The 22513-nt window shown below is 54.7% G+C and overlaps 1 protein-coding gene across 4 annotated transcripts in view; it reads right to left on the bottom strand.

Annotated features, from left to right (window-relative positions):
* Positions 1 to 22513, bottom strand: part of PRR12 (proline rich 12) — a 28280-nt gene that overhangs the window by 2622 nt on the left and 3145 nt on the right. The window contains exons 2-11 of one of the 4 annotated variants that reach the window (XM_033845433.2): positions 22332 to 22444; positions 21184 to 21345; positions 17789 to 21099; positions 16632 to 17298; positions 14313 to 14716; positions 6208 to 6324; positions 5828 to 5961; positions 5048 to 5526; positions 735 to 860; positions 539 to 636 (exon numbers count right to left, since the gene is read on the bottom strand). In XM_033845433.2, coding sequence (XP_033701324.1) covers positions 539 to 636; positions 735 to 860; positions 5048 to 5526; positions 5828 to 5961; positions 6208 to 6324; positions 14313 to 14716; positions 16632 to 17298; positions 17789 to 21099; positions 21184 to 21345; positions 22332 to 22444 — 5611 coding nt within the window. Of the gene's footprint in view, positions 1 to 538; positions 637 to 734; positions 861 to 4328; positions 4774 to 5047; positions 5527 to 5827; positions 5962 to 6207; positions 6325 to 14312; positions 14717 to 16631; positions 17299 to 17788; positions 21100 to 21183; positions 21346 to 22331; positions 22445 to 22513 lie in introns of those variants that run through there. The other 3 variants (XM_033845432.2, XM_073796145.1, XM_033845434.2) reach the window with 3 other exon arrangements.

Here is a 22513-nt window from a genome sequence, read left to right as displayed (position 1 = left end):
CGCACCACAACTATTGAAGCCCGCACACCTAGAGCCCGTGCTCTGCAACAAGAGAAGCCACCGCAATGAGAAGCTCGCGAGCCACAACGAAGAGTAGTCCCAGCTCGCCGCAACTAGAGAAAGCCCGCGTGCAGCAACGAAGACCCAACACAGCCAAAAATAAATAAATAAAATAAATAAATTTATTAAAAAAATAAAAACTCTATTCTACAAAAAAAAAAAAAATCCACTCAACGCTCTGCCCCAGAGCGAGCCCTGGGTCCAGGCCCTAGTCCACCTTTTGTCCCCAAACTTGTACTCCACAACCACGCTCTGCTGGGCCTGCCTAGCAGCCCATCCCAGACCTTGACAATGACCCCGCCGCGCGATCCCAGCTCGCCTCCATCTGTGCTTGCAGGACTGCTGGGAACCCAGAGACTCCCTCCAGACAGCCCGGCCTCCACTACTCTCCTGGCCAAGCCCGACCCTTCCAACGATCGCCCTTCCAGGGCCTGATGCTCTGGGGACCAGACGCCGCAGGCCAAGCCCCCCCAAGCACCTGCAGGGCTGGGCTCAGCGACAGCCGCTTTAGGACTTTCTTCTTGTGCTCATTCAGGAGGCCATCGATCTTCCGCATGGGCGGGAGGTACAGCTCGTCTGAAAGGCAAGACAGGGTATCAGAAGAGATGCAGCCTCACGATGTATGGGAGGCAAAGGAGGGGTAGGGGGCTCTGGGCCCCCAAGCCTCTGCTCACCATGTGTGTCCTCCAGGGCCTGGATCATATCCGGGTCGAGTGCCGTGCTCACCAGCATCTCCACATAGCTCCGGTACATCTCCCGCATCGCCCGGGTCTTCAGCAGACGCCCAGGTACTGCCCGCTCTGGGGGAAGAAAGGGAGACATGGCCCATCATTCCAACTTTCTCCAAGGCCGCCTGTGTGGCAGACAGTATTCTAAGCTCCAGGGACCAGGAGAGAAATCCCTACCCTCAGTGAGGTCCACGTCCACTGGGGAAGACTCCCCAACACCAGGACAATATACTCTAATGGTGAATCACAGGTACCGTAATGAGCTCAGCCTGGCAAGTCGGGGAAGGCGATTAAAGGTCACACACACGCTGAGCCTTGAGTGATAGGAAAGAGTATTCCAGGCCGGTGACCACTGTGTTTGATTAGTTTAGTGTAGCTTCAGTAAAGTCTAAAGAAGCAGCAGAGTTGGTTTCCAAACCAGTGAATCAGGTCTGAGAGATCAGGTCACAAAAGGCAAGACTGAGGAAGGAGATGGGAGCTGAGACTGCACAAGTCAGGGCAGGCCAGACCATGTGAGGCCTCTGAGATGAGGTAGAAAGGGGAGGGCCTTTTTTAGGGAGGGGTACTAGGGAGCCATGGGAGAGCTATGAGCAGGGACGGGCGAAGGTAAGTGGAGAGAGACCACTCCAAGGCCAGGGGATGGATCAGAGGGATGAGACCAGAGGCCAGGGCAATGGACCAGATGAGAAAGGATGAGGCTGGGCCAGGGCTGGAGGATCAGGATACATAGATTGAGGGGCAGGAGGGCCAGCATCTGAGCTAGGGCTGTGGGAAGGAGCAGAGGGGATGGGGGCAGTCAGGGCCGGAGGGGTAGGGCTGGGGGCTTCCTTGCAGCAGAGGTGAGGGAGGGTCTGGCCTGGTGACTTGGTTGCCAGTGGGGCTGTGTCCGAGATAGAGAAGCTAGGACCAGCTCGGTGGGTCTGGAAGGAGGGAGTTGCTGGGGCGTAGGCCTGGAAGGTGGCAGGGAGAAGAAATGAGTCTGAGGCTCACGGAATTTGTGGGAGCTTGCCAAGTGAGAGATATGGAACGCCAAGCAATGAGGCCAAGGACGGGACTCTTTTTTTTTTTTTTTTTTGGTCCGTGCCACGTGGCTTGGGGGATCGTAGTACCCTGACCAGGGATCAAACACAGGCCCTGGCAGTGAAAGCGCTGAGTTCTAACTACTGGACCACCAGGGAATTCTCCAAGGATGGGACTGGAGGGACAGCCACCAGAAACTCAAGAAGGAGCATCAGGGAGAAAAGAGAAGCAGGAGGGCCACGTGTGGGAAGACCCCAAAACATCCTTTAGGAAAAGGCACGAGAAATGTCCACTTGATTTACCCACATGGACGGTCCTTACTGACAGCTGTTTCAAGAGGCCAGAGTGACCATTTAGCCGTGGGAGTCAGACCCCATCAAGCCTCTGCCTGAACCCTCCTAAGGCTCCTGTCTCACTCGTGATAAAATCCTGCCAGTGGGGCCACAAAGCCTCAGGACCCTTGTCTCTCCAAGCTGTGCTCCTGTTCCTTCTCTGGCCTCACTTCTTCCAGCCGCTGGCCTCTTTCCTGATCCTCAGACATACCCAGTCCATAATGTTCTCTCTCCCAAAGTCACACCACCCCAACCCTGTTGCATTCGGATCTCTGCTCCAATGTCACTTCCAGAAGCCTTCTGCAACTCCCCCTTCCCCTGCAAATATCACCCAGGATCCCGCCTGGATCCTCTTTACTGGATTTATTTTTCTCTACTGCCTTTAATCCGACCCAGCCTTACACTGATGACTTTTCATATTGTTTTGTGTTCTATTACATAACATATTTATCTGATTAACTCCCCCGCTGAGACTGTAAGCTCCCACGAGGATACATGTTTTTGTCTTTTCTGTTTACTGCTGGAACCCTCAGTTCATGGCACATAGTATGTGCTCAATTAACACCTGCAGAAAGGGGCTGAGGAAGCCAGATGAGAGTGAACTAAAGGAAGGGGGAGAGGGAACATCACTGCAGCCTCTTTCTAGAACTTTCATTGTGCATCTAAGAAAGGGGAGACATCAGGTTCTGGCACATGGAGGATCATCAGTCTTGGACCAGCAGGAGGGCTGGTTCTGAGACCTCCTGGTCTGGGCGGAACCTTCAGGGCATCCAGACGTTGAGTCAGGCTCATCCTGCCCAGGAGGGGCTCCTGGTCAAATGGGGTGAACAGAGAGAGACCCAGGACCAAAGAAAGATACTGACCCTTGGCGGGGGAATTGCTTCCCTAAGAGTGCAGAGTTTAGTTTCTCCCATTTCATAGGCTCAGAAAATTCTGGGCTGTCCACATATGTTCATAGCAGCATCAGCCAAAAAAGTGGAGACAACCCAAATGTCCATCAAGCTAGTCCATGGATAAACAAAATGTGGCATATCCAAGCAATGGAATAGTATTCAGCCATAAAAAGGAATGAAGGACTGCAAACAACTATGTATAATAATAAGTAAGCTACAAGAATACATTGTACAGCATAGGAAACATAGATAATATTTTATAAGAACCTTAAATAGAGCATAATCTATAAATACATTGAATCACTATGGTGTACACCTGAAACTAATATATGGTAAATCAACTATACTTCAATTAGGAAAAAAAAAAGAATGAAGTACTGATACACACCACAACATGGATGAACCTCAAAAACATTATGCTAAGCAAAGATGCCAGTCCCAAAGGACTGCCCACTGTACGTATGATATCCCTTAGGTGAAATGTCCAAAATGGTCAAATCTATAGAAATAGTAAATTACTGGCTGCTTAGGGATGAGGGTGGGGAGAAAGGGGAGTGATGGGCAAAGGAAGCAGGGTCTCCTTTTGGGGTGATGAAAATGTTCTAAACTTGACTGCCAGGGAGATGCACAACTCTGACTATACTAAAAGCCAGAGGACTATGGGTTTTAATTAGGTGAGCTACGTGGTATGTGAATTAGAGCTATAAACTCGTTGAAGAAAAAGAAAAAGAACCTGCAAACCTGGGCCTTTTGTAAAGCTCCTCCCTTGCCAGCACCTTCCCCTGACTCAGCATTAACTGCTTCCACCTGGCCAGATTGAGCCACCTGCCCAGTTAAAAGACTACATTTCCCAGGCTCCCTTGCAGTTAGCTGTAGCCAGGTGACTAGTTCCGGCCAATGGGATAAGAGAAGATAGGATGTGGGCCATTCCCAGATCTGGCACTTAATCAGAACTCCCCAACTTCATCAGGGCTTTGATGAAAAGATAATTCCGACTCTCTCATTTGACTAGCCTCTGTTACAACAGCTATCCCTGCACTACACCTGAAAGAGTATGTGACCTTGAGCAAGTCATGTCACCTCCCAGGGCCTCAGATCTCTCATCTTTAAAATGAGGATAAAAAAATAAATAAAATTTAAAAAAAAACAAAAAAAACAAAAAACCCCGAAAAATATAATACAAAATAAAATGAGGATCATTTTACAGCACCTACCTCACAGGGTTTATGTAAAGATAAAATAAGCCAATGTATAACATGCTTAAAATGATGCCTGGTACTTAAGTAAGCACTCAATAAAAGTCAGCTGTTATATTTATTTTACATATGTGTACATACATTGTTGTTGTTGTTACTGTCATCATAAACCAGACATCATTCTAAGCAATGGAGCTCCCACCTGGTGCCCACTACAGGCTAGTACCCTCCTATGTGCTTTTCTGTGAATACCCATTTTTACTTCATTATTAACCCATTTTACAGGTGAGGTCACTGAGGTGTAAAGAGGTGTTGCCCCTTTCCTGGAGTCACGCAGGGAGTCACAGGAAACACCACTATGTCTGGGTCCCCACGATAGATGCTGGTCCCCAATCCTCCTCAGCCCTCAGAAACTGCCTATTCTGAGACAGAACAGTGCAGTGTTGAAGAACAGAGCGCGATGCTCCAGCGGCTGCATTCCAACTCAGGTGGGATGTCACATCCCAGCTGTGCTGCACTCTCTTGGTGTCTCAAGTCTCCTCACCTGTATTTGAGGATAATATTGGTATCTACTTCCTAGGACCACAGTGAAAAACTCAAACAAGTTAACATCTGTGAAGCACTTACAAGACAGCCTGTCACGTGGTTAGGTGCTATACAGCTGTTAGCTACTGCTATTACTTTTAACTTACTTATTACTACTGTGACTGTTTGCTGATGCTACCTGGAGCCCTCTGGATAGCCCCCATCCATGCCTCCTTCTGAAAGCCACAGAGTCGCCTCCCTACCACCAGCCCTACGGCTGCCGATGGCCTTACCATCCTCACTGGGAGCCCCGGGGGATGACTCTGAGTCCGAGGAGCTGCCTGGTGGGCCCCCGCCCACCGAGGCGTTGCCTGCCGCCTCCTTCAGCCACTTCTTCCTCTTCTTGGGGGGCGGCTCAGCCTTCACCTTGGTGGGCCGGGACTTGGGCAGCCGGGAGGTGGCGGGCTGTCCCGTGGTGAGGCTCCGATCTGGCCGAATCTGCCGGCCGCCCGTGCCCCGCTCACCCCGCAGTGGCCGTTCCCCACGCGTGGCCCTCTCTTTCTCCTTCTCTTTCTCCTTCTCCATGGGCCGAGGCAGGGATGGCTTCTCAGGGGCAGGGGGCTCAGGCACGGCCGTCTCAGGTGTCTGCTCTGGGGGCTTCTCGGATGTCGTCTTGTCAGGGGTCTCAGGCTTAGGAGGCGGTGCCAGGGCCTTGGGGGGAGGTGCAGAGCTGCCCCCAGCAGATGCGGGGCCCTTGGCCTGACCAGAGCGTCTGGAAGGGGATGTAGATGGGACTGCAGTCAGCACCCCCTGAAACCCCAATTCTCCTCCTTGGGGTACCCCCACCCCCACTGCCTAGCCCGCAGCTCTAAGCACAGAACTTTGCTGAGCTGGTCTCTGTCCCCCTCTCTCTGGGGGCCCCACTCTCTGGGTCTCTGCACCCCCTCCCCGACTCTGTTTCTAAGCATTGTGTACTTTAAAATGGTTAATTTTATGTTATGTAAATTTCCTTGTATGATTCACCCCATGCCTGTTGGCCCTGCCCACCACCTGACCCCCGGCCCCCCTGGTACCTGACAGGCACTGGGGGCCGGTGCCAGGGTTTCCGAGCACAGACCCTCACGTAATCCTTCTTGTTGACGTTTTCCAGAAACTTGACGTAAAGGCGCTGGTACCGGTTTTTGGCGTCCCCGAAATACCCCAAATACTATGGAGGAAAAGAAGCACATGAGGAACTCCTTCCTCCGCCCCAGCTAGGCAGCCCAACACCCAAGACTCCCACCCCTGCCCTGGCCCACCATGGCAACCACCCAGAGCCTGCCAGGAGGTGGAGACCCCCCCGCTCTGGACACATCTTGGACCCAAGGTGAATCCGAATCGTGTGAGGGGGACAGTGGCTTCCACACACCCCACCCAGGGCCCCTCAAGCCCTCGCTCCCCTCTGCAGGCTCACATTACTGGTGGCACAAAACTGCCGCTGCCCGTCCTTGATCTCCGGAGTGAATTTCTGCAGCAGTGCCTTCTGGACTCGCCAGATGGGTGGAGGCTCGCGCCCCGTCTGCAACGCCAGCTGAGGAGGGGCACAGTAAGGCCCGCAGGGTCAACCCCCATGCCTGCCCTTCCCAATCCCAATTCCTGGCCCTCTGTCCTCCCTCTACACTCCCTTAGAGAAAAGGCATCATCATTAACAAGCATCAGCGAACTTCCAGCTGACAGGTATCTTCTGGCTGTCTGAGGTTCTTAGATTTGGGGATGCAAAGCTTCCTCAACTTACCATGGGGTTCCATCCCAATAAACCCATCGTAAGTTGAACATATCCTAAGTCAAAAATGCACTGAATACCCCTAAAGACATCATAGCTTAGTCCAGCCTACCTTAAACGTGCTCAGAACACTTACATTAGCCTGCAGTTGGGCAAAGTCATCTAAAACAAAGCCCATCTTTAAAAATAAAGTATGGAGTATCTCACGTAATTTACTGAATACTGTACTGAAAGTAAAAAACAGAACGGTTGTCTGGGGACAGGAGGGTTGTAAGTGTATCAGTTGTTTACCCTTGCGATTAACTGCGTGGCTGACCAGGAGCTGGTGGCTTGCTGCTCGCTGCCAGTGCCCAGCATCACAAGAGAGTATCGTAGCGCATATCACTAGCCCAGGAAAAGAACAAAACTCAAATTTCAAATGCGTATCGCTTTTGCACCATCATAAAGTTTAAAAATCCTAAACTGAACCATCAGGGAACCGTCTATACTCTCAATCAGGCTGTTCATGCTGTTGGTTGTTTTGTTTTTTTTTTTAATTTTACTGAAGTATAGTTGATTTACAATGTTGTGTTAATTTCTGCTGTATAGCAAAATGACTCAGTTATACATACATATATTCTTTTTCATATTCTTTTCCAGTGTTGTTTATCTCAGGATATTGATTATAGTTCACTGTGTTATATAGTATAGTATAGTATAGTACGTATAGTATAGTACACAGTATAGACCTTGCTGTTTATCCATCCTATATATACTAATTTGCATCTGCTAATCCCAAACTCCCAATCCTTCCCTCCCCACCGGCTCCTCGCCCTTGGCAACCACAAGTCTGTTCTCTATGTCTGTGAGTCTGTTCCTGTTTTGTGGATATGTTCATTTGTGTCGTATTTTAGATTCCTGATATAAGTGATATCATATGGCATTTATCTTTCTCTTTCTGACTTACTTCGCTTAGTATGATAATCTCTAGGTCCATCCATGTTGCTGCAAATAGGCCATTCATTCTGGGCTACAAAGTTTTAGTTATTATAGCTATACAGTGTGATGGCACAAGCCATCCGCATGACTCAAAGAAATGACAAAATCTGAGCACTCATCCACCCACCATCTTCTAGATACAGCGTTGGGCCCCACAGTTTGGTGGTGAACGAGATCGACAAAGCCTTTCTTGGGGATTTCATTACAGAGGTAATAAGACAGACAAGCAAATAAACAGAACAGGGTGAGGTTGTGGCTTGTGCTAAGAATAAACAGGTGACGGGTTACCTGAGACCATTTATTTCATCAGCCTGTCCACAGCAGGGAAGGACAGTGACACAAAGGCTCCCTGATCTCAACTTCCCTCAGCACACTCAGACCCCCATCCCCACCCCAAGGCTTGTGTGCCCCAGCTGGGCACCGGGAACCAAAGGATGTCAGACCCAGCATCTGATCTCAGGGAGTAAGGGGACTAGCAGGGGACCAGACACAAGCACAAAAAAATAACAGCACAAGTAATAAATGTGCTAACAGCAGGTGCCCCAGAAGCCTAGAAGAAGGACTCTGGACTCAATGTGAATCCAAGAATGCTTCCTCGAAGAAGTGATACCTAAATGAGTCCAGGAAGGAATGTATCTTCCGTGAGGGGGTTGGGTGATGACCAGGGACTGCCAGGTAAAGTGTGTGACAGCTGTGGCTCTAGAAAAAAGCAACTGACAGGCACAGATAAGTAAATAATAAGAACATAGTGGGAAATATGCACCGAGCTTTGTGATAACCCAGAGATGAATGAGGGACAAGCCCTTGCATTTAAAGAATCCATAGTTGGGACTTCCCTGGTGGTCCAGTGGTTAAGAATCCGCCTTCCAGTGCAGGGGATGCAGGTTCGATCCCTGGTAGAGGAATTAAGATCCCACATGCCGCGGGGCAACTAAGCCCGCATGCCCCAACTACTGAGCCCGCACGCCACAACTAGAGAGGAGCCTGAGCGCAGTAACGAAAGATCCTACATGCCGCAACTAAGACCCGATGCAGCCAAAAGTAAATTAAATATTTTAAAAAAATAAATAAGTAAAATAAAGAATCCATAGTCAAGTGATAAACAGGATTCAGGTAACTCCAACTAACTGATCACGGCTGCCCTGAGCACTAGGCTCAGCAGGAGCAAGTGCTGGGATTGATTAGTGATGTCTGCCACTGGCAGCAGCTGCAGCACTGGAGCCTGAGTGCCAAGTACTGGCTATCTATTCTTGGTTTTTGGTCAAATGCTTCTACATCCACAATTTTTCATATCCTGCAGATCAGCCAGGGGAACAGAAAGGAGTTAGAATAACCTGATGAAAATGAGGTCCAGAAAGGTTCTTGGCTGAAATTTCACTGGACAAGAGTGAGGCAGGATGAGACAGGGATATGGGCATGTCAATCCCAAGTGCCTTCCTCCAGGATACCATGGTTCTCAATCCTCCCTCCTGGCTCCTCAGGGAACCAGGTCAGAGGCCCAAGGATTGAAAAGTCCGTTTCAAATCCTTTTCAAGGACTGAAAAGCTCATTTACATATCCTGCCCTGCTCCAAAACCTTCCAGGGCCCCCAATGCAGATTCCACAGCCTGGCATAGAGACTTTGCCTCAGTCTCCTTTCCTTTCTCCTACCCCTGCCCAGCAGGTCATCCAGACCCTCAAAGCTCAGCAGACAAGCCCCAGACTTTCTGACCTCCAGGTTTCTGCACATGCAGGGCGCCCCCCTAGGGGTGTCTTTTTCCCTCTCACTGTGGATATAATGTTCCCTGTTCCAGTTCTCAGAAGTTTCTGAAAAATCCATCAGAGCACCCCCTCCCCCAGCCAGGGGAGGGCACCCCCTCCTATGTCTCTTCCCACTGCCGATCTTCCTCCTCTAAGGATCCAGCTGTTTCTCTAGCTGGACGTGGGGCCCTTGACTCACCACATCCCAATTGGGCTTGGCTGCTTTCCCCAAACCACTCTTCCTCCCAGAATCCCCACTATCCACCAGTCATCAGGCCCTGGCATCATCGTCCTTGCCTGCTCCCCAACCAGGGTCACTTAGTCCCAAAGCCACGTCTTTCCTGCCTCTCCTCATGTCAGTCATGTCACTGACCCCACCCGCTTCCACTTGGTGGGAAGTTGCCCCACCCATAACACCCATTCAGTGGAAGCCACAGCTGATTGGAGGAGACCTGACAAGGGGTAGCCAATCAACAGTCATAATACGAACCCCATCCTGACCCAAAATGCTGTGCTGGGCCAATCAGATTCTCTTCTGGGAATCTGAATTGTGACAAGCTGAGACAAGGGCAGCAAGTAGCAGGATGTGAGTAAGTAAGCTAGAAGCACCCAGCCTGGTGTTAAGGAGAAGGCTGCAGGATCAGACACAGGGGAGTCAGTGTAACAGAACTAAGGCAGTGGACAGACTGTCATCAGGACTGAACACTTCCCCAGCCACCTCCCTGCTGGCCAGGGCCCTCGAAGCAGCCAGATAACCCAGAGCAGATTCTCAAGCAGGCACCCACGGATCTCACCACAGGACGGTCTGGACCCTGCCCACCTTCCCAGGCTCGGCGCTCACTGTCCAGTCACTCAACCCCTTGCATCTCTCCCTACCCATCACATAAACCTGCCTCACCACAGGGCTTTTGCACAGACTGTTCTCTCTGCGTGACCCGCTCTCCCCATACTTTTCTCCACCCAACAAACTTATATGCTCAGAATTTACATCCTGATAAACCTTCCACATCTCCAAGGACTGGGAGTTAATATTATCACTCCCATTTTCCAGGTGGGGAGGCTGAAGCAGAGAGCGGGCTAACCCTACACTGTCCAATTCAGCAGCCCCTCCCCACATGTGCCTCTTGAGCATTTAAAATGCAGCTCATTTGCATCAACATGTTCTATGAGTGTAAAATACACACTGGATTTCAAAGACTTGGTAAGCAAGAGAGAAGATAAAACATCTCATTAACTTTTTCTATATTGACCACATGTTAAAATGACATTTTAGACATGCTAAGTTAAAGAAAATACATCCCTACAACTAACCTCACTCATTTTTTAACTTTTCAAAAGTGTGGATGCAAGAACGTTTAAAATGCTGTACGTGGCTCATATGATGTTTCTATCGGGCTGCCATTGTTCTAGAACAAACTATGACCTGTGGCCCATTTTTATAGAGCTATGAACTAAGAATGGTTTCTACATTTCTAAAGGAGTGTGAAAAAGCAAAACAAAACAAAAAACAAAAACCCAAGAATACATGATAGAGACCTTACGGAGCTTGCAAAGCCTAAAATATTTACCATCTGGCCCTTTACCAAAAAAAAAGTTTGCCAAACTCTGCGCTAGAGATCTGCCCAAGATCACTGAATAATAGAAACAAAGTTTATAGAGCACTTTCTGCATGCCACCCACAGTCAGAGTACTGGACAAGCCGTAAAGCCTGAGTACTCACGTTGTACGAAGGGGGTACTAACGGCATCAGCCCCCATTTTGCAGATGAGGAAACTGAGGCTCAGGAAGGGTCAACACTAGTCCAGCTCGGAAGTGGCAGAGATTCAAGCCAATCAGATTAACGCCAAAGCTGGGCCCATAATAACCATGCTGCCAGCCTGCCCCGACTCCTGACACACGAATGAGTCCTCATCTGCCTGAGTGGCTCAATCCTGGGGCTGTGAGTCCCCCATCAGAACACATACTCGTGTTGTATTTTAAGCATCTGAGTCCTTGCCTGGCCCCCTCCCCTGCCCCACGCCAGCTGGGAGGTGGTATCAGATGGCCCTGGCTCTAATCCCGGCTTGGCACCCATCAGCCAAATGATTCCCTCTCCCTGAACGTGAACTTCCTCATCTGTAAACTGGGGACAGTCAGGGTCCCCACCCCAGAGCCCTGTTCATTTGGCCCAGTGCTGGGCGCCCAGCAGCACTATCGATGTTTGGTGGAATATACACAGAGTGGCTGACTCTGGTGCTGAGAGCGTGGGCTCCCAGGGCCAGTAGAACTGGGTGTGGGTCCCAAGCTGTGAAAGCCTGGAAAGCCTACTTTAATCCTCTGAGCCTCAGTTCCCTTTCTCTGTAAAAGGGGGATAGTAATCCCTATAAAGAAAGGAGATTACAAAGATAAAACTTACAGGTGGTGGCGAAGGTTTGCACAACAACGTGAATATACTTAATGCCGCTGAACCGTACACTTAAAAATAGTTAAAATGATAAACTTCGTGACATGTATCGGTTACCATGATTAAACTAAATTCTGAATATGATGTGCCCCAAATCCTATCCCCTGAGAGCTGGTAGCCGTTCCTGTCACTGCTGTTCGTTTGACACCTCCCTCGCCTGTTCCAGACTGATGGCCAAAGAGCCTCAGAAGTCTTGAAGTTAAAATGAAATAACGTACACAGGGCACTAGTAGAGTGAGTACAACTATGAGGGAGAAGGGAGGATTAGCCAGGGAGGGATACTGAGACTCAAGGCATTGGGATTGTTCTGGTAGCTGGCTGAGGAGTGGAGAAGTAAGCCTTCACTCTACCATTCTGCTTTGACAACTTACATATCTCTTGTGAATGTTCTCTTCTATCATATCATACTGCGGAGATGACAAAGTAACAATGAAAAGATACAGTCTGGGATTGGTGAGCTGGGGCGGACAGCACAGAATGTGACAGGGTGGAAAGCAAGGAGAACCAACCAGGAGGTGATAATGGCGAAAGCTGAGTGATGGATACACACAGCCCTGTTACTGTATTTGCCCTACTTTTCCCACAATAAAATAGATTGAAGGGACTTCCCAGGCGGTCCAGTGGTTAAGACTTCGTGCTCCCAACGCAGGGGGCCCAGGTTCGATCCCGGGTCAGGGAACTAGATCCCACATGCCGCAACTAAGAGCTCACATGCCGCAACTAAAAAAAGGATCCCGCGTGCCACAACGAAGATCCTGCGTGCCGCAACTAAGACCTGGCGCAGCCAAATAATAAATAAATAAAGTATTTTTTAAAAAATAGATTGAAAGTAACATAGGAAAAAGCACACTAAGTTCCTCTCGCAAAACACATTTAATAATGAAGTATGATAGGGAATTTCCTGGCGGTCCAGTGGTTAGGACTTGGCACTCTCACTGCCATGGTCCTGGGTTCAATCCCTGATTGGAGAACTAAGATCCCACGAGTTGCGAGCTACAGACAAAATAAAAGTATAATAATATGCACTATCCTTATAATGAATTCACCCCACAATGTTTTCATCTGTAACTTAGAAGAAACAACACCCAAGATGAAATTAAACACGTTAGGGCTTCCCTGGTGGCGCAATGGTTAAGAATCTGCCTGCCAATGCAGGGGACACGGGTTTGAGCCCTGGTCCAGGAAGATCCCACATGCCACAGAGCAACTAAGCCTGTGCGCCACAACTGTTGAGCCTGTGCTCAACAGTTGAGAAGCCACCGCAATGAGAAGCCCGCGCACCGCTACGAAGAGCAGCCCCCGCTCACCACAAGTAGAGGAAGCCCGCACGCAGCAACAAAGACCCAACGCAGCCAAAAATAAAAAAAAAATTTTAAAATGGTCCACATCAAAAAAGAAAAACAAAATCTTTAAAAAAAAGAAAGAAATTAAACGTGTTAACATACATCCAAGACCAAACATGGTTCCTGCCCCCTAGTTGCTACCCAGTCAGTGACAGTAACTAACACGAAGAATGGCCTTAGCCCTTGGCGTCACCATCAAGGTGATAATGGCTTGCTGACCTACTGAGTACTCGCTCTACCTCATGCCCTGTGAGCCCTACCGAGTACTCGCTCTACCTCATGCCCTGTGAGAAACACTACACGGGCGTCTGATGTCACCTACCCTTGTCAAGCACTTATATCAATCCTCTGATCCAACTACCTGTCCAATGAACAAAGTACACCGAAGATCAGTACGCTTTTTCCGTAAAAGGACAGACAAGAAATATTTTTGGCTTTGTGGATCAGCTAAGCTCTGTTGCAACCACTCCACTCTGCTAGTGGACGCAGAAAGCAGCCATAGCTGGTATGTAAATGAGTGGGTGGGGCTATGTGCCAATAAAACTTTATTTATAAGAACAGGCAGGGGGCTGGAGGGGGGGCGGGGGGGGGGCCATAGTGTGTCCACCCCTGTGTAGAATAACTGAAGTAGTAAATGCGCTGGTGCACATAAAGTGTTTGTTTTTTTTCGGCCACACCGCATGGCATGAAGGATCTTAGTTCCCTGACCAGGGATTGAACCCGTGTCCCCTGCCGTGGAAGCGCGGATTCTTAACCACTGGACCGCTAGAGAGGTCCCAACATAAAGTGTTTAAGATGTGGCCTGACACACAAGCATTCCCAAACCACTGGCTACTACATCTGCACGTTGTATGTGTGCCTTTTCATAGGTATGTCACGTCAGTACCTCAGCTTTCCACCTACAAGGCACAAGTTGCCTTTAAAGCACCCCTTGGCTTGTGTTAGAAGTTCCCTAAGATCAGGCCCTCCTCATCGGCTTTGTCCCTTAGTATAACCCTAGCACCCACAGCAAAAATACCTGCAATAAATGCTAACAATGGGTTTACCTTATTTATCGGTGACACACACACACACCCAAATAACATCTCAGAAGCGTGCAAGTCCTCTGCGGGGGTCCAGCTGGCCTCCTCTATCAGCCCCACGACTGTCAACTCAGGAGGATGAGATGGGCTGCCTCAGCCATCACTGTACCTGCAGCCCCCAGCACTGGGCCTGTCATTCAACAGGCGCTCGATAAACGCTCCAGTGACCAAAACATTGGGCCCAGTTGTCCGACACGACAGGAGACTCACCTTGAGGGAAGGGATGTCCTCGGCGCGGATGACGAACTCGTCGCGCTCCCGGAAGATGCCCTCCCCGCCGCTCTCGCCAGCCTCCTCGTCTGTTTCCCCGCACACGGCCGCGGTCTCCTGCTTCTTGGCCAGGTGCAGGGGCCGGGCGTCCGGCGGCTCGGGGTCGTCGGGGGATGGGGCGGCAGGCTCCTCCGGAGGGGGGCCAGGGGTTGCGGTGGGCAGGGGCGGCGGGGCAGGCGGCGAGGGCAGGGCCGGTGGGACTGGCACGGGCGGTGGGGGCGGCGAGCTGGGCGTGGGGGCCACCAGAGGGGGTGGCGAGGGCAGGGCCGGCGGTGGGGGCGGCGGCTGGGGTGTCGGGGCAGGGGGCGGCGAGGGCGGGGGCTTCTCCTCCAGCAGCGGGGGCTCTGGGGGCGAGACGGGCATCAGGGCTGGAGCCCCGCTCAACCCCGACCCCCCAGACCTGTTTATCTGCTTCCAGTGAAAGGCCTCCCAGCCTATTCTGGGGGCTCTCAACACAGCCCTCTTCCCGTCCTGCACCCCAACATCCCTCCTGACCAAACTGAGCTCTTCACCTAGCATCCATTTCTGCCCCCAATCCCCCTCCAACTCCACTTTTTATTCCTCTTCTGCTGACCTTCCTCCTCCTGCAAAGCTCCTGTCTGACCCCTCCCTGACCTTCAATACCCACCCCTGTCCCCAGACACCTACCAGAAGCCCAGGACCCTTTAACTTCTCTCTCCAAGGTCCTAATAAACTTTCCTACCCAGACATGCCGCTCTGGTCCTCCCCATCTTTCCCCAGCCTCCAAAGACCCCCTTTGTGTCTTAGTGCAACTCTGCATCCCAGTATCATTGCTCCGTGTCCCCACCACAATGGCCAGGAGGCCTCTCTGGTCCCATCAACAACCCCCGCTCTGCTCCCCAGTCTAGTGCCTACAAAGCTCCTGGCCCTGCCCTACCTCCTAGTCCCCAAATACCATTCACCATCCCATCACCTCTTCTCTTGTCCCTGAATGTCCCTCCCTGTGCCAACAAGCCCTCTGCCCCTTATTGCCACTCAGCTCCCCAGTTGCCACTGTGCCACACCTGACTCCCTCCCTGAGACCCCTTCCCAGCCCCAGTGGCTACTCTGAGCCCCTGAAACTGTCTCCCAACCACAATGTCCATTTTAGTCCTGAAATGTCTCTTTGTTGCTTTGGAGCCCCAGCCTGACGCTTACCTCCCATTCCTCAATGTTCCTCCCAGTTCCTCAACCGCTCCTGTGCTTCCACCTCCTCTTTTCCCGCTCAGAGGTCTCAGACTCCTCCACCCAAGCTCTCCCCTTTCCTTTCCTCAGCCTGCTCTCCACTCTCGGGATCGGCAACACCCTCTCCTTCCTGCTACGCTAACTCCCCGCGAGATTTTGTAACATTCCTCCTCTAACGCCTTGAGATCTTCTGACTCCCCAGACTGCTTTTGCTCCATCCCTGGGTCCTTCCAAGATATGAGCCTTCCTGACCCTTCCAAGGCTCTCTCGCCCCCCCATGCTCTCTCCCGTTACGGCAGATCCAGGCACTCTGCTTAGCACCCTCCACTGTTTCTCCTCTCTTCCCTGGTGCTTCCCTTCGGCCTCTCACTGTCTCGCTCCCCACTGCCCATCTTTCTACCACCTTCCAGAAGACTTCATCCCTTAAGACTCCTGTGAGCTCCCAAGCCTCCTCATTAACTGCTCCAAATGCCTTCCTCCAAATGCCACCTCTTTCTTCCCCCAATGCCTCTGTTCCCCCCCCATCAAAGCCCCTCAAATTTTGTCCAACCCTCCTCTCAGGACAGAACACCATCCAGACCCGACTGTACCCCCAGCCTTTCCCGATGGCCCCCCACGAGATCTGACTAGTCATTGCTGAAACTAGTCACGTTTCTCTTTAAACAACCCTCCCAAGTCTCTCTCTGCCCCCCAGACCCTTTTCTGTCCTTTATTACACATCCCTAACTCCTAGAGCCCTTCTCAGGTCCCGTGTCCCCCATCAGTTTTAAAAGCTCTCTCCATCCCTGTCACCCACCTGTCCCCATCACTTATAGCCTGCCCTGTCGTCCCCCAGTGTTCTCCACTGCCCACCTTCGGGCCCCCGCCAGTCCACTTAGCACCTGTGGGCGGATTAGAAAAAGACGCCCCTTTCTCAAAAGGCTTGCCCTTAAGTAAGAGGTTACCCTCCATAAACAGGCATATCTCTGTCAATCACCTGCACTGTGAACAGTGCCTGATCTACACAACCAGACCTGGTGACCTGAATGTCGGGAAACCCCTGCCCCACCCCCAGACCACCTTCCCAGAGCTCACCAGGCGTGCCACCGCTGCTGGCACTGGGGAGCCCCGGGAGAGGGGGTGGCCCGGGGACTGCAGCCTCAGTAGCCAGGGGGGGCCCGTCCGCAGTGGAGGTGTCCTTAGGCCCGGCCAGTGGCGGGTCATCGAGGGCGGAGATGGCCGAGGAGATGCTCTCCTGCAGGTCCCGGTTCTTGGCGACAGAGTCTTCCTCGTCCGACGAGAAGGAGGGCAGGGTCTCGAGGTTCCGTTTCAGCTCCTCGTCCAGCCGCTTGCAGGGCGAAGGGCAGCCGAGCCCCAAGCCCTCGCTCTCGGCGGCCTCCAGCGCACCCCCCAGCCCGAAGGCGCCGGCGGGTGGGGGCTGTGGCACGGCAGGCGCGGCGGGGGGCTGGGGAGGCAGGCCCCGGGCCGGCACAGAGGGCGGCGCGCTCTTCGGGGGGCTGAGCGGGGGTGTCAGGCCAGCCTGGTAGAGCGGCGGATGGCGCTTGCCTGACTTGAGAAAGTCCAGGAACGAGGCCATGAAGCCGGACTTCATCTCGGGCTGCTTCTCCTCCACCTCCTTGATCTTGGCCTCGATCTTCTCCCGAGTGAGGCTGGAGTCCAGGCTGTTGTGGTCAACTCCTGACACGGCATCGCCCGATGACGCTCCCAGACCCTCGCCGGCCTTGGGCACAGACAGCTTGATCTAGATATGGGGGCAGTGGGGAGTCAGGGCCCACAAGCCCAGGGCCCCAAGCCCCCTCCTCCCTCAGACCCAGGGGTCTGGGGCCCCAGCCCTCTCCCCAGTTAAGACCCTAAAGTTCAAATTCTCAGAGCGTCAGCCTGTAGAATCCTAGAATTCATGCCTGCGGACCCCTCTGCTCAGATTCCAGAATGACAGGACTGGGGTCCCTCCCTCATTACTCACGGACCCTCCTCCCACAAGACCCAGGAATCCAGGACCCCTGATCAATAGTCCTGCAGGATCTAGAACCTAAGAATACAAGCGCTAACCCCCGCCTCCCTGTAGACACAAGTTTCAATTCTCAGACCCCTGCAACAGTGGAACCCTGAAATTCCAGCCCTCGGATTCATTTCCTCGTGGGTGTTAGGAAGATGAACCACATCCCCTACCGTGCCCAAGAACCTCAAACGTGGTCCCAACCCTCCAGCGTCAGGGTTTCGCTCCCCCTCACCTTCAGTGGTTTCAGGGGCTCCAGCCGAGGGCCCCCGGCCTCCTCGGCCTTCCTGCCTCGACCCCGGCCCCGGCCCCGGGGTTTCTTGGCCCCATCAGTAGGTGTGGAGGCCAAGGCTGGCCCGGCGGTGGTGGGGACCTCCAGTGGGCGAATCCGGGGTCTCCCCCGGGGCCGGGGCGGCCCATCACGCTTGGCCTTGGTGGGCTTGCGGCCACGGCGCCGGGGGCCATCGGGGCCAGGGTTGGGTGGACAGAAGTCAATGTCGCCCAGCGGTGAGAGCGCCGGACGGGAGCGGCAGCTGGACACCAGGTCAGGCAGGCGCCGGGGGTTGAGGCGGATGTCAGCAGGCACATCGGCCTTGTCCTCGTCGGCCTCGAACTCGTACTCCTGGGCGTACAGCTTCTTGGGCGTCTGGAAAGGCGGGTCACGGCGCCGCAGCAGGTGGAAGGAGGACGTCTTAAGCAGCTTCTTTGGCTTGGTAGAGCAGAAGATGGGCGAGGTCAGGCCTCCCTTGGGCTCCGAGGCAGGGGGTGGCGGCGGCGGGGGGGGAGGCGGGGGCGGGGGGGCCGCCTGGTGGGGCCCACTCTGGATCAGGCCCAGAGGCTCGGCGTTGACGGTGGAGGGCAGCTCAGGCGGCTTGCTGGGGTCCAGGCCCAGGCCTGGAGTCTCGGGACCGGCTCCGGACGCCCGACTGGGGCAGTAGGGCCCATAGGGATCATAGGCAGGGGGGCCCGGAGGCGGCCCAGGCCCCGCCTTGGGATCGCCCTCGTCCTCGGGTGGCCCAGCCTTTCCATAGTCATCTGCGGGGCCGCCGCCAAACATCTCCTCCATGGTGGGGAAGAAGCTGCGCTCCTCGTCTTGCAGCAGGGAGTCAGGGAAGCAGATGGAGGTGAGTGGCACAAAGCGGGGGGCCTTGGTGCCTTGTGGGCTAGGGCTGCGGTAGGCCCCCGAGGGATCCTTGCCCTCGGCGTTAGGTGGGCCCACACCAGTGTCACCAGGCCCAGGTGGCAGCGGCTCCAGGGCCCCAAGCAATTCTTGCATGGTGCCGGGTGGCTCCAGGCTCTCCTCGGGTCGCAGGCGGGGGCTGGGGGCACCCGGCTCCAGGCCATGGCCGCGGAGGTGGGCCTCGAGCTGGAGGGGCATGGGTGGTGGAGGTGGGGGGGGCGGGGGGGGAGGCTGGGGTGCCCCATCACGGGCGGCCGGCTCAAGGAGATGGACGCCAACTTTGGGAGCACTGGAAGAGGGGCTGGGAGCATGGCTGAGGACCGAGGGGAGCAGCTGGGGGGGAGGGGGAGGCAGCACCAGTGGGAGGTCAGGGCCCCCGGCCTCTAGGAGGAGGCCGTGGGGGGCAGGCTGGGCAGACTGGGCCGTGGGAGTTGGGGGTGGAGGGCTCTTTTGGAGGAAGGCCCCCAGCTCCTTGGCACCTGCCCCATAGTGGACAACTGAGGTGGCCAGCCCCTCGGGGGTCTCGCCACCCCGTTCTGGCCCTTTCTTCTTCTCCTTCAGCCTCCCCAGGCCCAGCTCCAGGGCCGCCGTGGCACCCTCATCAAGGCTGGCGCTGGTGCGGATGACGCTCTGCAGATGGTACCTCTGTGGGTCTTCCTTGGCCAGCTCGTAGGGTGTGCCCGGGGGACCCCCAGCCCCGCCACTCCCAAGTCCCTTGGAGGCATCCGCCGCCCCATCTTCGCCCACCAGGCCATCTGCCCCTGAGGTCCTCGGGGGGCTGGGCGCCTGCAGGAGGTGCTGGATGAGGAATTCTTCATCCTCGGTGCGCTCAGCGGGAGGCCCGCCGGGGCCCGCCAGCAGCTCTGAGCCATCCCCCTTGCCCTTGTAGCCACCTGCTCCGGCGGCATAGCTGCCGGCTCCTGGGGGTGCCAGGAATGGGGCTGAGGCCAGGACAGAGCTCAGGTATTTGCCAGGAGCTCCTGGAGAGCCAACTCCAGGCGGGCGGCCGGGGGCCGGAGGCGACTGCAGCGGGCGGATGATGTGAGAAGGGCTGGCCTCTCCGCCGCCCCCCAGGGAGCTGGGCCCCCAACCACCTCCATGGCCCGAGAGTGCTGGGGAATGGCCAGTACTGTAGCTGAGCGAGGGGCTGGCTGTGGGCAGCCCCTGGGAGTGGGCAGCTGGCCCTGGGTACGGCTCACCCTGCACCCCATATAGCTGCCCCTGCAGCTGGTCTGGGGAATAGCTCTGACATGTGGCTAGGCCAGGAGGCGGGGGACCACTAGGGGGCTGCTGGGGCCCACCTGAGTAGCTAGGGCCTTTGCTCAAGTCCTGCGCTTGACCCCCTCCAAACCCTTGCCCATAGGCCTGGGGTCCTAGAAGCCCTTGGGGCTGACCAGGGGAATAGGCCTGGCCTCCCGCCCCCCCAGCCCCAGAGGCCTTGCCAGTGGCGTAGGCTGCTGCTGGCCCACCCAGGCTCTGGCATTTGGGCGTGGCAGTCGAACGGGGTGGTGGGGGCCTGTTGGCACCGCCCGCAGCTGCCCCATAACCACCTTTGCCCGTCTTGTAACCAGGCGACTGAATGATGGGGCGGTAACCTCCACCGCCACCCGCCGCCCCACCTCCTCCAGCTGCCTCGGGGCCCGCAGCCCGGCCCGATGCCCCGGCCGTGGCTCCACTGGGCCCAGCCTTGCTAGGCTCGCCAGCGCCCGGGGAGGGCTCCCCACCGCCCAGGGGGCTGCAGGCCAAGTTGGCCCGGTGGCCCATGGAGGCATAGCTGCCTCCGCAGCTCAGGTAGTGCTGGAGGGCGTGGGCTGGTGGTGGGGGGGGCTGGGCACTGGCTGGCCGCTGGTAGTGCTTGATGACGGTGTCCTGGCGGGGCAGGGCCCGCTCGGGTGGCGGTGGGCCGGGGGCGGCACCCGAGAAGTTGTAGAGCTGGGGAGAGGATTGCTCGGCGGCGGCGGCAGCAGCAGCGGAAGAGGAGGCCAGCAGGTTGAACTGAGTTGGGAGGTGGCGGGGAGGTGGGGGTGGATCTGGGGGGCCTGGGCGGTAAGGAGGGGTTTGGGCTGGGCCGAGACCAGCGGGCCCCAGGACACCACCCCCCGCCAGGCGCTCAAAGCCTAGCGAGGAGGGCACCGTGGGTGCCTGCGAGGGCTTCAGGTGCAGCACGTCATGAGGGGACAAGAGCCCATTAGCTGGGGGACTAAATGGGGGGTCCTGGAGGCTGAGGGAAGAGGGTACTGGGAAGGGGCGGCTGCCAAAGGAAGCCGGGTGCTGATAGGCCGACAGGGCAGAGGAGGATGGAAAGGTGCTGGAACCCGGCAGGGCGCCTGAGATGAAGAGCTCCGTGGGGCCTGGCGTGTGCATGGCTGGGGATGAGGGAGGAGACCACAGGTCAGAGTTGACCACAAGCCAGCCCCACCCTGGCCCTCCTGGACTGGCAATGGCCTTACCTGTTTGCCAGGAAGGACTGCGGAATTGGGAGAGGAGAGAAGAGGCAGAGGGACCAGGCTGGGGGCCCCGGGACTCCAGGGCCGAGATGAGGTTCATGACGGAGGCGTCGGGCCCTGCTGAGCCTGCGTGATGGAGGCCGGTGTCGAAGAGTCCAGAGAGGCCTGGTGAGGGTTGGGGGGGTAGAGTCAGCTAGGTGGGGGATAGGGCAAGGTGGAAAAGGAAAAGGAGCAGGCCAAAGACAAGTTGGGTCAGGAAAAGGGGTTGGAGAGAAGGGGCAGATTCAAAGAGGAGAAAGGAGGCAAAGACAAGTTAAGGAAACAATAAGCAGGATGGGGTACGATGCAATCATAAGGGCAGGGAGCCCAGGAGGGGAAAAGTAGACAAAGGGGTAGAAAAATCCATACATGAAGAAAATGGGAGCAAAACACAGAGCGTCTTTATGGTCCAAGGGAGGCCAAAGGATTAGGCAATTCTAGCAAGAAAGGGGAAGGGATGGGATGACTGCAGCCACTGAGAAGAACCAGAGAACAAGGCAAAAGGAGTTGAGTCAAAGTGAGAGGATCCAGATTTAAAAAAAAAAAAAAAAAAAAGAGACAGAGAGGGAGGAATAAAGGGAAGGAGCCAACCAAGAGGGTCAAGGGTCAAATTGGACAACAGCCCCGTTGCTGATCCATCTAGGAAGGAGAGCGGCAGGATCAAAGGAAGGGAACCAATCCGAGGCACTAGAGGCAGGGCCACAGGAAAAGAATAAGGCAGTGGGCAAATCTAAGGAAGAAAGGGGAGGTCCAAAGAATCGGAGCCAATCAGGAAGAAAGGGAATCAGGAAGAAAGAGTTCCGAGAACCAAGAGGATGAGCAGACCCAGAGGGAAGGGATTGGGGTGGGCTGGAGAGGCGGAAAAGCCTGGAAGAGAAGGTGGGATTTGGGGGCTGAGACGACGGGACCAATTGGAACAAAAGAGGCGGGGCCAGAAACAGGGGCAGACGAATCCGGCGTGAAATTAAGCAGCCTCAGAACAACCAATCAGAGGAGAAGTAGCAAGAGGCGGGCCAGAACGGAGAGCACAGCCAATTAGGAAGGTTGTAACTTTCAGCAGCCAATCATTTGCTTCGGAGGGAGGGCCAGGCGGGGCGGGACAGGGGCCGTACCTGCCGGGTGGTGGTTGGTGGCATAGCTTTGCAGTGGGTGGGGGGCCGCGTAGGCCTGGCGGTGTAAGATGTCCGTCTCGGGGTGCGAGGTCCTGGAGCTGCCATAGACCAAGCTGGGAGGAAGAAGGAGATGTTAGGGTATCCTCCGAAGCTACCCTCGGAGAAGGGAACTCAGCAAATCC

Source organism: Tursiops truncatus, chromosome 19 (assembly GCF_011762595.2).
Source record: "Tursiops truncatus isolate mTurTru1 chromosome 19, mTurTru1.mat.Y, whole genome shotgun sequence".
In the NCBI taxonomy this organism is placed as follows: domain Eukaryota; kingdom Metazoa; phylum Chordata; class Mammalia; order Artiodactyla; family Delphinidae; genus Tursiops; species Tursiops truncatus.
Note: the sequence above shows the minus strand (reverse complement) of the source record. Positions and strands in the feature narration are given on the sequence as shown.